Consider the following 14767-nt stretch of genomic DNA (forward strand, 5'->3'; position numbering starts at 1 on the left):
AACGCCTCCGAAGGCCTCAACTCCCAGAAAGCTGCCTGCCAGGTCACAAGAGCCTTGTGAGGTCTTCCTACCGCCGGGACACTGGGAGGCAGGCGCGGGGCGGGTCCGGCCGGTGACGCTCTGCGATTGGGCGCCGGGGGGCCCGCCCCCTCAACTCGGAGCGTCGGGAGGGGGCGGGGCCAGCCGCCCGCTCGGCTCAGGGGCTGTCGGCGCTTATTGACCCGGCGGCCGCCGCGCCGCCGCTGTCTCCTCCTGCTCGTAGCAGGCGGTGCTGGAGCGCCAAGTGGCGCTGGAGAACCGGCGCTTCCTTTCGCCGCTGCCGCCGCCATCTCCGCGTTTGTGGGGCGGGAAAGAGGGAGGGGGATCGCGGCTGCAGCTGGAGCGGGCTTCTCTCCGGGGACGGTCCTTTTCTCCCTGCTCTCCTTTTCCTTCTCCCCGCGTTGCCACCGCCCGCCCCCTGCACCTCCCCGCGCAGCCTGGGTTCGGGAGGGGGAAGGTAGAGACGGCCGGGGGCGGGAGAGGCCGGCAAGCGGATGCTAGCTCTGAGGAAACTCATCAATTCGTGCGCCCCGGAGTCCAGGGTACACACCGGCCCAGTGGCGGCGGCGGCGGCGGCGGCGGCAGGAAGGGGCTCAGTTGGGGGAGGCGGGGGCGGTGCCGCGGGGGCGGGCCCGACCGTCCCGGCTAGAAGTTGTAGGGCTAGGCTCTTCACGACCCTGTTCCTTTCTCCTCCGCTTCTCTGACCTAGCTGCGCGGCCCCGGCCCGGGAACTGCCGAACCCGCGCCTCCCCTGGGTGAGGAGGACACGCCTGCCCTCGTCGAGAAAACTTTTCCTGCCGACTCAGTTGGCGCGGCGGTGGCAGGAAGTGCGGGCAGCGACCTCTCCTCCGCCTGCCCCGCGCGCCCTGCCGGAGGTCGGCGCTGAGCTTACGATCAAGTTTGTGGGGGCCCCTTCCCAGCTGCCGGCGAGTCTCGCCTCGAGAGGGGCGCCCGGCCCCGGGGAGGGCGGCAGGCCAGGGCGAAGGCCAAGGGCGTGTGGTGGCGCCGGAGACTAGGTGCGGAGCACGGCTGGGACTCGCACCCGCAGCCGACAGCGCGGAGGGCGCGCAGCCTGGGAGAAGGGAGCCTCCGGCGGCTGCTTCCTGGAGTCAACAGTCCGCTGTCTCCTCTGGCTGAGGACAGTGTCCTGGCCCCGAGTCTATCGAGGAAAATGAAGTTAAGCCGCCAGTTCACCGTGTTCGGCAGTGCGATCTTCTGTGTGGTGATTTTCTCGCTTTATCTGATGCTGGACCGGGGTCACTTAGACTACCCCAGGAACCCGCGCCGCGAGGGCTCCTTTCCTCAGGTAAGCACCTGGGAAGGGGGCGCGGGGCTCCGAGGGGCCAGGCGTGCGGGCCCCTGGTTACCGGGGGGGCCAGGCGTGCGGGCTCCTGGTTACCGGCTCCTCCCCGACCTCTTCCTCCTGCCGCGGCCCCACACCGGTGCTGGGCGAGGCCAGGCCAGGGGAGGGTCCCAGCCGCCGCCAGCCGGGGCTCTGTAGCTCTCGGACGGCAATGATCATCTCTTGGGAGCCATCTCGCCCGGGCGCGCCGAGTTAACAAAGTGCCGGGCGGCGTGCGGCGGCGGCATCGCTCTCAGGGAAGTGGCCATGTTCCGGCATTCGCACCCGGCCTGTTGGGGTAGCTTCGGGCACCTGCTGGCGGGGGAACGGGCGCGGCGTGAGGCGCCCCCCCAGCCCGGGGCCCGCGTATGGCGGTGGGGTCGTTCTCGGCTCTTACGGGGTTAAGTCGCCCGCACCAGTCCAGACCCCTACACTCACCGAGTCTCGGAAATGGATCAAACCGACCCCACCTAGCCTTATTATTATTATTTTTTCTTCCCCACTGCCTCTGAAGAGAGAGAAGTTTATTTCGTGTTGCAGCCGTTTTAGATGTGAATCTGTAGGTTGATTTTAGTGTCGTCATTCTTCAGCTATTACCTCTGGATTGTTTGTAGCAGACATGGGGAACCGAGTGGGGAAGCGCGTGTTATACTCCGGCCGAAAGCTGTGGGGCGCTCAGCCCTGCGTCCAGTGGTAAAATTGGTAAATGAGTTGGGAAAATGACCCATCCAAAGTCTTATTTAAAGTTACCGAAAATAAGCAAAGCGGACACAATCTGTTCCCTTTGGAAGGGTACCCGCCGCGCGGCATGTGCGAGTTCAGTTTCAAGTTATTTGCCAATAACCTGTGCACTTCAGAAATTGGGGTGGAACTGGGTATTATGTAGTGTGCTCTGGAACGGATGAACCTGAAGAACTCAAACCCTGACAGGGCAATCTAACTATTCCTACTTGACTTACGAGAGAGAGAGAAGCCTAGACGTGAAGTTGATTTTTTTTTCTCTTTTGTGACAACTTAAATGACCAAAGAATATTCTTGCCATTTTTTTCTATTATGCTAGAGCAAATGGCATGAATTTAATTGAGATTAAAGGACAAACTTTACTGGAATTATTTTGAAAGTGAAAAAAGACCCTTTTATGGGTGCTATCATCAATACAGAGCACTCAACATGTTTTGTCGGTGAGAGGTATTAAAAATCTTGCTGCAGAGAGATGTATCAAAATTTTAAAAGCCTCTGCTTTCCTTAGGTAGTATGACAGAGAAAATAGAAACAAGCACTATGGGCATCTTTAAATCTTGAGCTCAAAGCTTGTCCAGTGCTTCTTGATGAGGTTGGAGAGAACAGTTGGAAAAAGGTAAGGAGTTTTAAGCTTAGCTTGATATGTTGTGTAATTTTGGGATTGAAATTACTGTAATTTTTTTCCCTCCAGTAACCTCATTTTCAGAATTTCCTCCATTACAAGAAAATCATAAAAAGTGATATATTTTACTTAAAGCATTTCCTTAAATAATGTCCTTTGGCTTTGGCTTGATGATCACTTGAAAATGATTTATGCAAACATCTGGACCTGGGTTTTCTGGCAACCTTGACATTTTCTCTATTTCTAAAGACGTGAGTGACTCATTCAGTTACTGGGAAATCTTAGGCAAAGCTAATTCCAATATTGTAATACCCATCCTTAGTCCTCAATGAGAGGCTGAAGTTCTGCTTTAAGTGTAAAAGCAGAACTTCATCACCTTTCATTTGATGAAAGGTGAAAGTGGCTGCTGGAGAAGGCTGTTGGTACTGAACTGGGAGGTAGAGCATTTTGTATTTAAGATTGCCTTTCTCAGATTTTCTATACTGGATTTTCACTGCAGAAAGAAGAAATTCTTTGAGTGCCCGGAAGGCCGCTGACTCCCCAAGCAGACAGACATTTTAAGACCCTTCTGTAAGCTTAACCGTTATGTGTGTGACATTAGCCTTCGTATCTTAGGTAAACTTCAGTGGGCGAGGGAACTGAGGCACGGAGAGATTAATTAGCTTGCCCAAGGTCACACAGCTGTAAGCTGAGATTTGAACAGGTAGCCTTTGTAGCCCAGGCTCCCAGCCACTATGTTGTCGTGCCTCTTAGGAATCTGTTGCCTACTGTTTAGGCTGCCATCTGCTTATGGAAAGACCTGATGTAAAATAGAAAGCAGTGATCCTCAACCTTTTTGTACCGGGGACTGGTTTCCTGGAAGACAGTTTTTCCACAGACAGGGGTGGGGTTGGGGGGGAGTCGGAGGTTTTGAGGATGAAACTGTTCCACCTCAGATCATCAGGCATTAGATTCTCATAAGGACCATGCGACCTAGCTCCCTCGCATGCGCAGTTCACAGTAAGGTTTGGGCTCTATGAGAATCTAATGCTGCTGCTGATCTGACAGGAGGTGGAGCTCAGGCTGTAATGCTTGTTGACCTGCTATGCCACTCACCTCCTGCTGTGTGGCCTGGTTCCTAACAGGTCCACGGCCCTGGGATCGGGTACCCCTGATGCAGAGCATGTTGCTCTCTGGTACTTTAGCTTATAACTAAAGGAACTTCTATTCTGAAGCCATAATGAATGTGGTCCTTTTTCTGAAACATTTACCACTTGAGATTTATACCTTCCCAGAATGTCTGAGCTCATTTCAGAGCTAAACATTATAATGAAAACCATTATGTAGTCCAGCATCCAGAACTTGAGTTGATTCTTTTTTTGATTTTTATTTATTTTTTTCACTGCTTCTAACTTAATAACACCAAACATAGTAAAAGAAGGTTGCAATACATTTCTTTGGCAAGTTTGGGTACTGAATTTTTTCTTGAGTTTTAGTAGAGCCAAGCAGGTTGGTCACTATGTGTCATTTTTGGTGTCTAGTAGAATGGTTTATTTAGATAGGTGTTGAGTTCCTCTAAATTGTCCATTTTAGTTGGTTTCAGTTGATATGGAACCTTCACCAGGCTTTAGGTTCATCTTGTAAACAAGATATTTTTAAAGACCATCCTAGATTGAGAGCAATCTATTTGTTGTTTTTTTTGGAGAGGGAAAACTCTTGTGTTTTCCACCATTTGGCTGGACTCTGGGGCAAGAGTGGGCTGGCTCAGGGTGCTTCAGTTTCTGTCACCCCGGAGCAGCTGCCTGCGTATGAGATATTCTTTGGAAATCTATCCTGAAGCACTCTGAAGCCTTCCTTCTGCTTCTTGGAGGACTAGAGGCAACAGGGGGCCTAATCTGATGTAACTTGTGTGTATATTTCAGGGTTAATAAATCTCAGCTAAGAAAATTAATAAAAATTCCACTGTGAATGAGAGGTTGGTCAGGGACTAATGTCCTGAAAATGCTTTATGATAACTTGGAAGAATTTGAGCAGATGGAAAGGAGAAACTTTGTTAAGGTCTCCCTGAAATTAGTCATCACTTCTTACAAGCAGATTTCACAAGTTGCTTACTATCTATGGTGTGTATAATAGGGTTGTCTTATTAATGTCTGATGTTTGGATCTAGAGAAGTAAATTAATGAGTCAGGTTTTGTGTAACAAATGATCACTCTTTAAATAATTAGTGTAGCATATGACCGTAGAGATTAACTCTTAAAATACAGAAATTGAGACTCTGATGGAAAATGTGAAAGTGAAGTTAAAACTTTTATCTTTTTGCCTATGTAACATTTATCAAGTGATTAAGTGAGAATGCCTTTAAATAAGCATTTGATTGAAAGCCATTAGAAGGTGGAAACTTGTATACCTTTTTCTTTCTTTTCTTTGGGACAGGGTCTTGCTCTGTCATCCAGGCTGGAGTGCAGTGATGCAATCACAGCTTACTGCAGTGGCCTTGAATTCTTGGGCCCAAGGCATTCTCCCACCTCAGCCTTCTGAGTAGCTGGGACTACAGGTGTGTATGCCACTGTGCCTAGCCAGTTTTAAAATTTTTATTTTGTAGAGACTGGGTCTTTCTATGTTGACTATCTAGTTTCGAATTCTTGGCCTTAAGCTGTTCCCTTGCCTCAGCCTTCCAAAGTGCTGGGATTATAGGTGTGATCCACTGGTCCCAGTTGCCTTTTTTTTTTTTTTTTTTTTAACTTACTATAATACAGATACAGAAATGTGCTTACATGCTTTTCATCAGTAGTACTTCTTAAGAGTCTAGCACAGTAGATGTTATTAATGAAAGTTGACCCATGGCAATATGTATAACTAGGACTTTGATTCCCCAGTTTTTTTTCTTGCTTTCATAAATCTGTAAATCTTACTTAAGAATGACATATAAGGAAAATATGATCTCCTTCCCCTTCCTTCAGTGCAGTCTATTTATAAACAATAGTACTTGCTGCTGGGGTTTGTTCACGTTTGTATGAGGGAGTTTGTCTTTTTTCCTGGGATATAATACTGAGATCTGTGTTTTTTGGGAAGTGATGGAACTTTGATAGTGCATCCAGCATTTAGGAATGCAAGAACAAACATTAGAGCCTTTTGAGGATGGTTTTCTGTAACTCCTCTTCGGTCCAACAGCCCTGTTCCTGATCAGCATTTTTCACTAAGACCCAAACTGACTTCCTATAAACCACCAGGGCCAGATACTCATGACTATCTGTGGTTTGAAGATAGTAGTTTATGTTTTTGTTTGTTTGTTTTTGTTTAAATTGAATTGGGTGTGTTGTTCCCAGATGAACACTGTTATCAGGGCCTAAGCAAATTTTTTTGTCAGGGAGATGTCACAGTTGTATTATTGGAAGGGGATTTTCTGTCTTAGCTTTTAATTTGCATTAAGAGGTGTCTGGGCTGTGGGCATAGTAGTGACTAACATGACCACTTTTATTTGTTTTTGAGTCAGCTATTGCTTTTTGTGATAACTGAGAACTTTAGTCTTTTTTGAAGGAGTGAAGTGTTGAGAGTTTCCTGGAATGAGTGGTTCCCTAGCTGTTGCTGATCACCTGGTTTATTCTTAGCTTTTTTTGCATTCAGGAGTCTTAGTTTTCCCTTGTTCTCCAACTTCTGTAATCTTTAAGAAAATGAAAGGATATTTAGCAGCTCTGATGACCTGTGTTTGCTGAATTGTAAAGGCCTTATTGCATTTTTTGTCCCTTCTGTCTTGGTAAAGTTCCTGATAGCGGCAGCTTTTGTAAAAGTTTGAGCAGAACTTAAGGCAAGGAGGAAGAACTCTAAAATAGTTATTTTTGCTTCTCAGTTGTTATTAGTAGGTTAATCAGAAGAAGAAGTAGGACATTTTAACTAAAATGGGTTTCTGTTTCAGTTATCAAGCCAAGCTGCTATTTTTAAGGTTGAAACCATGTTTAAATTCAGACAGATTTGTGGATTAATTGTACTGAAATGGAGCTCACATCTAGTGCTTTAGTGAGTATAGCTAAATTTGCCTATAATAGGGAGGAAGTAAATCATTTGATTTGATGAACTGTGTCACTTGAGGTCATAGCATAGCTTTTCTGAAAGAGTGCCCTGTTTAAGGTAATTATATTTTTATGCAGACAGGCGGATAGTAGGTATCTAGTGAATATCTTTTTTTTTTTTTTTTGAGATGGAGTCTTACTGTGTTGCCAGGCTGGAGTGTAGTGGTGCAATCTTGGCTCACTGCAATCTCCGTCTCCCGGGTTCAAACAATTCTCCTGCCTCAGCCTCCTGAGTAGCTGGGACTACAGGCGCCCGCCACCATGCCTGGCTAATTTTCGTATTTTTAGTAGAGATGGGGTTTCACCATGTTGGCCAGGATGGTCTCGATCTCCTGACCTTGTGATCTGCCTGCCTCGACCTCCCAAAGTGCTGGGATTACAGGCTTGAGCCTCTGCGCCTGGTGGGTATCTCTTAAATATCTTAATGTTAAATTTCTAAATCTAACATACTGTTTTCTAAAGAAGAGATCAACTTTAAAGTACTTTAGTTTAAAATGGTACATGCTCTACCATTTGCTGCCTCTATCCAGGGTTTGCAGCCTCTTTGCTGTTGACATTTTGGGCCAGAGAATTCTTTGGTCTTAAGGGCTGTCCTATGCATTGTAGGGTGTCTAGCAGCATCCTTGCTCTCTACCCAATATCTGCCAGCATCACCGTTCTCTCTCTGTCCCCCTAGTTGTAGGAATGAACACTGTCTCCAGACACTGCTCTCAATATCCTCTGGGAGTGGGAATCATCCCTGTTGAAACTGCATTGGCTGTGGTTTTGTCAAAGGCCTATTCTTTATACCCAGTACACATCATTAGCACTTTGTGTTTTAGGAAGGAGTGATCAAAAGGCTGAAGCTCAAAAAGCCAACTAGCATTTTTTGATGGGTGAACTCTATTCTTCCTCAGGATGCCTAAAATTCACTTACATATTTAGGATTCTAAATTGTAGTATGTTACAAAAAATTACAAGGATAGATTATGTTCATATGTAAGTTAAAGGAAAAAATGGAAGATTATTATAATGGAACTTAAAAAAATCTTTTCCAATCGGACATATGTATTCTGAGAAAAACATTAGGGTCTGGTAAATAGATCATCATTTACTTTCTTCCAGTTGAATTAGAGGTTGGCACTTGTCCAGATTTATTCCCCTTGCCTTTTAGCATAGGAAGATAAGGTATATTGATTAATAAGGTAGTATAAAAATTGTCTGCAAAAATGTTTTGAAATGTCTGCAGTTTTCTCAGGCAGACTATTTACTTTTCAGTATATTGTTTTTATTTCTGTTAATTTTGATGATTCTGGTTACAACATTTTAAATATGTTCTTGAGATGAGAAAAAGCATGGAAAGAAACTGGGAAATAAGGAGAGTGGATAGAGACTTTCCTCCTGATCGTTTCATTTTGTCCTCTAAATAGCATTTTTTACGAAAGTGTGATGGAAGTGGGAAGGCAGGGAAAGAATGAAGTTCTTGACAAATAATCTTCTTTCTTTTGTCTCCAAGGCCTCTGGTTTTGAACTTTGCCTAAGTCAGCTGACTATGAGTGAAATCTGCCTGCTGCCTGTCTTTGTAGGGCTGTGAGCTAAGAATGGTTTTTACATTTTTAAATGGTTTAATAATGTTTCATGACATAGCCATAGTCATTCATCTACCAATTTTCTCTGGCCACTTTCTCACAGCAGTGGCAAAGTTTAGTAGTTAAGACAGAAACTGGCTCACAAAACCTAAAATATTTACTATCTGGCCCTTTTCAGAGTTTGCCAATCCCCAGGTTAAACTATATTTCTCTAGTGTTAATAATGGAGGCAAATAGTATGGTTAGATCTGTTAAAGTATATGTGAGTTAATTAAAGACAAACAATTCTCATAAATTGGTTATTAGATAAGCATTGGTCAAACTTTGTGTTTTTAGAGAGTGGTTTAAAACTTGTGTAATCTGCATGTTTCATAGATTTCCAGGTATCCTTGGGGAACTTCGATGCTAGAGCACGGACATGCTTGATGAGTTTGCTTCTCTTCTTTCACCTGAAGGTTTTACACTGTAGGACTGCTCTGGGAAGGAAGGTTCTGGGCCATGAACTAGGCAAAATTGATCCGTAGCTTCAAGACGGAAATATGACTTTTTGGATCTGCTGTAATTCACAGATGGGCTTAATTCTGAGCCCAGTCTGATTGCTTGGGTTAGTTCTGAGAAGGGAGAGCTCAGGTATAGGTATCTTCTTCATAAGATGTTAGGTAGAATATGAAACTCAGCCAGTCTCTGGGATCTTGAGCGTTACTCAGCTTGGAGGCAGGGTACTTTCAGGTTGCCAGCAGAGGTACTGACCTGTTCTTCTGCTTATTGAAGAGTAATTCTAGCTAATTTTCATCATTTTCTTCACTTTTAAAGATTATATGTCACTTTCTTTGCTATGACACAGGCCAACACCTCATTTGTGTCCTCAAGAGATTTTAGTATCATCTTTAAATTGCAGTATACTTAGTCTGAACAAAATGGGGGCAATGTGTCTCATTGAGTAGTGTTAAGGTTAGTGTTAAGTAGAGTTAAATATTTTTTTTTCATTAAAAAAATGTATGCATTTTTGTATTTTTCACATGTAAATGGATTTACCACTGGCCGCCTTTGCAGAAGGTGCCTTTGGAAGTCCAGAGAAATTAAATGCTTTTTCCATGAGCAGAGAAGACTCCAAATTTGACCCTGTCCTATGTTCTTGCCGGTGCAGTTCATTGGCTTCAGTGAGGAGTCCGGAGAGCTGGGACTTTACCAATGATTTTTTTTTCTTTTAAACATGTACAGGGTATAAATGCACATAGAAATAATTCATATGACATAGAAAGGTACACATTGACAATAGAATCCCTCTCCCTTTTTTCCCCATCTTTAGTCCACTCTTCTCTGAGTCCCACTTCTGACCATTTCTTTATGTTCCATGTGGGTTTCCTTCTTTAACTCTAAATACGTGCATATACCTCTTTTTTGATTTTTGTTTCAATTTTGAGCTATTGTTTCCCTTTATAAGAGATGGAGAATTTAACTCAATACCCCCACTCTTCTCAGTTTTTAAAAAGTTTTGTATTCAATTTGTTTGATATACATTAACAACTTTCAATGATGTAATTGCATTTGTTTTCTTGATCCATCAACTTTAGACCTAAAGCGACTCCCCACTCTGTCAGTCAAGGAATTTGGTACTTCTCAGCCTTCTCCCACTCATTTCTTTTCCTTCTTATTTCTCACCCTCCCTCAGCCATCAGTTTTTTTACATCAACATACCTTATGTCATCTACATTTCATCCTGTGACTGAATGTGTTATGTGCTCTGACTATAGGTTGGTTACAAAAATTGAAAGCCAGTAAACAAGGATACAGAATTTTAGGTAGGAGGAATAAGTTCAATAGATCTATTGTACAACCTGCTGATTATAGTTAATGATAATACATCGTAGTTTTGAAAATTGCAAAGAGTAGATTTTAAGTGTTTTCACCACAAAAAAGAGTGTGATGTAATGCATGTGTTAATTAGCTTGATTTAGCATTCCACAATGCATGCATTTTTCAAAATGATATACTTGATAAATACGTACAATTTTTATTTGTCAGTTAAAGAGAGCTTGTTTGGAGGTTCCAGCAGGGGAGTGCAGCTCCTTGCATACCCTTGACCAAAGACCAGTCCTCCTCTATCAGGGATGGTCATCCTCTTTGACTGAGCATGCAGCTTCGGGAGGGACGCACATAGAGCGGTGAGGGAGGGAGGGGACACCCGCCTAGCCAACCAGATCAGCCAAATCAACCCTGGTAATCAATGGGTGACAGATTTCACAGCCAGATTGCCCTCACATCCTATTTGTCAGTTAAAGAAATAAAAAATGTTAAAAAAAGAAAACCAGTACATAGTGTTTTCAATTTTATGATATTAAATACCATTCAATATATGTCAGATAGTTTGGCTTCCTAAGAAGAAGGGATAATCTTGATAATTAAACCTGTGCCACTTGAAGGAAATATTCTGAGCATCAGAGCAAGTGGAGTCTCTTATATTCCAGCTGGTGAGAATCATGCTGTATTTCAGTTTCCTTCACTTCTGGACCATGACTTCCTTATATGTAATTTTTGTTTTTTCTGTCTATTTCTAATTCCTTTCCCTTTTCGTTAGTGTCAGAGGAAATAGAAGTTATTGATTCCTATCTCTTGAATCTCATTATTTAAAAAATCATTTTACAACTCAGTATGCACCAACATTTTGGTGCCTTGTGCCTACTCAGGATTGAAAGTATGAAGTTTTGCCGGTTTTTTTTTTTTTTTTTTGGTTGTTCACAATTACTATTTACTCAAATTGCCATTCTTCTTCTTGAACTGATAGTGCTTTGTTTCCTTTGTGATGAGAAGCCTTTCCCTTCAAGGTGAGGACTTTGGGGCTAAAGATGTACTTTGCAGCAGTTCCCTTCTGTTTCTTTGTACCACAGGTGTAGAGGAATGTGGAATTTATGGGTCTTGGCCTTGGTGGTAACATTTTACCTGTAGAGCATCAGAACATTGAAGCCTGAGAATGTGAATCATTCTTAGCATCATTTTCTACATAAAGTCCTGAATTGGTGTCTTTAGAATCCAGTGAAGCAGTCATTCTTTTAATAGTCACCAGCATTCCAGAAAAGTCATACTTATGAAAAATTCAGGCATAGAATTGTAGAGTAGACTGAGTCCTTCCGGGACAGGTATTAGTCTTTGATTTTTCAGATAAGGGCACCGAGTCACACATAAACTAGACCTCAGCAATTTGTCCAGTCACAGCATACCTGGGACATGCATCCTGACTTATAATTCACTGGCCTTCTGGCTGTACTATACCCATATCCAGCATATATTTGAAAATTTACTGCATTAGGTAATATGGAAATTATGGTAGACATATATTACTTGCTTTGAAATAACTTTTTAGTTATTTAGAAAAACAAACTGCCATTTGTTAAACTATTAGAGACAGTTAAGTGCTGTTATTCATTAAAAGTTAAAGAGGTTAGAATGTTGCCTGGCGTATAGTAAGTGCTCAATAAATGCTAGTTGTTACCAATGGACAGATTTGTAGCATACCTATTATGTAGCAAGCACTGTTCTAAGTTCTGGGGATACAGGAGCTAAGACTGAAACAAGAGTCAATATTATTTTATATTCCTGATATAAAGGCAAAGGCCTTAAAGAGAGCTCAGAAACAGAAACAAGTTCTGGTGATGGCCTGGCTTAAGTTGACTAAAGGAGAGGGTAAAGAAGCTAAGCTTTTCCTGTTGGATAATACTTTGAAGGGAGAAAGAAAATGGCTAGTGTAAAGTACGGTGCTTCTGAAGGCTTTGAATCCTAGAGGAGATTGGCTTGATTTAGAATCTTTGGTGCCTATAAAGAGTAGTTGGGAAAACACTGTAGGTAATTCAGGATCGGATTGCAAATTGCCCCGAGAGTTTGTCTGAAGAGTTATGAGTTAGATGGTAGTGAACCACTCCAAGTTATTGAATATACCAGCAAGCTGCTTGAGAAAAGCAGTGTGAGAGAATTAATTTTGTAGAAAATTTTAGACCTGGAAAGGAGCTAAGAGAATATTCAATCTAGATTATTCTGGTAGCTGTGTGTAGGAAGACTCAAGTAGGAAGGCAGCTGAGAATCTGTTTGAGGTAATATAGACATAAGGCAGTAAATCCCTGTACCAGTATTGAATTGGCTAGAATTGAGAGGATGAAAAATGTGGAGACATTTTGTAAAGAGAAAGACCAGAGCTTTTTAACAGATTTAATCAAGGGTAATGATGAGTGGCTTGAATCAGAGAATTTCTCCTACCTTTTTCCATTGGGGTATTGGAGACTGGTTGTACTATTTGCAAAAGGGGATAGCTTGAAAGATAAGCTGATCTGGAAAGCCAAGTTCGGTTTCATTTATGATGACGTGGATGTTAGTGGAAATAACCAAGTGGTCTGGAAAGCCAGTGAGAGATCAGGGAAGGGAGATGCTGATCTGGTAGTCATCAGCATAGCCGAGAATGAATGAGCTCACTTGGGGACTGTGCTGAGTGAGGGCAGGGCCAGGTACATTTCTTATAACCAAAAACTGTACATCTTACATTAAGAATATTTTGTAGCAGATGTTAATGAAATAAAGCAGCTTGTGTTCAAATTGTCAAACTAGCAGCTCATGGATCACCTTACCTAAGGAAAGGTAAGATGATCAGAAGGAAGGATTTCTAAGAAGCATTTTAGTAGGAGTTTAAAAAAAGACCCTTCTCATCTTTGGCACAAATGATAGGACTAAATTATTTTTTTCTGGGTTGTTTAAGACAGAACATAAGTTGTGTGTGTGTGTGTGTGTGTGTGTGTGGGTGTGTGGAGGATGGGCAGACAGGTCGTGGAGAGGGAGAGAGAGAGATTTATTAAGGATCAAAATGCAACACCCCAAATAGGGGACTGAAGTTTGAAGGTTGTTCTGAAGGTCAGACATATTTCTGAGAATACCCTCCAAATTGCCTGTTGTTGATGGTAAAGAAAAACCCCGTTCTGTTGGGCTGGTAGCCGACCGCATTAACTGGAGAAGTAGAAACTGTCTTTGACCCAGGGCTACCTCTGGAAAATTTGTAGGGTCAAATAATAACACTTGAGGTATCGGATATTTCTTCCAACTTTTAGGTAGAAGATCCAACCAATAATTGTTTTAAACAAAAGAGATTTGAGAAGAACTCCAGAAATTTGTATCCTTAACTCATCTTTGATAGCCAATGGTATGATATTTAGAGGTTTGCTATAATCGTATTGATATATATTATGTTATGTCTTACTGCTGCATTTGTTGCTTCTGTGGTATGTACTGTGTCTCACCTTGCCCTTGTAGACCAGTTGGTACAGATGGATTTTTATAAAGAAAGACAATAGGAAAGAATTTGTAAAACTTTAGAGTCTGTAGTGCTTGTATAAAGAATAGTTTGGAAATTCAGAATTTATAATAATTCAGATGAGACTTGCCTAAATACCTGTCTCCTGTCAATAAGAAATAGAAGGGGGGACTTATTCAGGAAATGATTAGTATAAATAAGGTTGAAGGGGGGTTGATTATCTAATTAGTACAACCCTGCCTTCAGAGGCTTTCCAAAACTATTTCTGTATGAAAAACAATCTCAGACATGTCAGTTGCATTTATTTTAATAGGTCAACACTGTTTAGGTTGATTACTGACAATTATTTTCTTTTTGTGTTGAAATTGTTTGTCAAAATTACTTGTGTAAAATTATAAGATGTTGACAGAACTTTTGTTAGCATATCCTAACATACAATACATGGCATTAATTCATGGTAAATGTGTTTAGGTAGTATAAATGGATAGTGCCTAATAACCTTGTGTACAAAGATAAGCATTTGTCATAAATGTAAGACAGATTACCAACATAGACCAGCAATCATTGCCTATATGATGTGTAACAACATGACCCTGGTTAGCTGAGAATTGTTAAGGTCTGAAAGTGTATCACGTGAACCTTCATGCAAGTTCTTGGGTGGGATACACTGTTGGCAGATTCTGTCAGAGTGCTAAGCATAAGAATATAAATTAAAAATAAGTTTTAGAAGAAAAGTCGGTGTGGTTTTTAAAAAAAATTCTGCAAAGAATAGTGTTCCATAGAACAGGTTGGGAAGTGCTGAATTAAAGAAAGAGTTCTATTAGTCAACAGTTAATATGTTTAGTGCCACTTAATTGCAGTTATTAAATGGATCTGTAAGTAATAAAACTGCATTTTATTAAAATTTTATAATCTACATATTTTGCCCTACTTATACACCCTTCTTCCAGTCATTTTTAAGTGGGTATCTGTTTTGCATAGTCTCATTTTATGTAATAGCTTGGTGTCTAAAATGTTGCCTCAACAGGAGGTAGTTTCTGTGCAGCCATATTGGGCTGGTGCAGATAGGGCCATATGGTTCTAATCTAAACATACATCTGAAAACTCATAGGGTGGAGC

General features: G+C 42.2%; 1 protein-coding gene across 2 annotated transcripts in view; it reads left to right on the forward strand.

Annotated features, from left to right (window-relative positions):
• Nucleotides 1-218: 218 nt before the first annotated feature.
• Nucleotides 219-14767, forward strand: part of MAN2A1 (mannosidase alpha class 2A member 1) — a 175565-nt gene continuing 161016 nt past the window's right edge. For both annotated transcript variants that reach the window (XR_012414002.1, XM_005557492.4), the window contains exon 1: nt 219-1345. Coding sequence is in view for 1 of the 2 variants with exons in the window: in XM_005557492.4 (XP_005557549.1) it covers nt 1211-1345 (135 nt within the window). In the remaining variant the exon portion in view is untranslated. The remainder of the gene's footprint in view (nt 1346-14767) is intronic.

Source organism: Macaca fascicularis, chromosome 6 (assembly GCF_037993035.2).
Source record: "Macaca fascicularis isolate 582-1 chromosome 6, T2T-MFA8v1.1".
In the NCBI taxonomy this organism is placed as follows: Eukaryota; Metazoa; Chordata; class Mammalia; order Primates; family Cercopithecidae; genus Macaca; species Macaca fascicularis.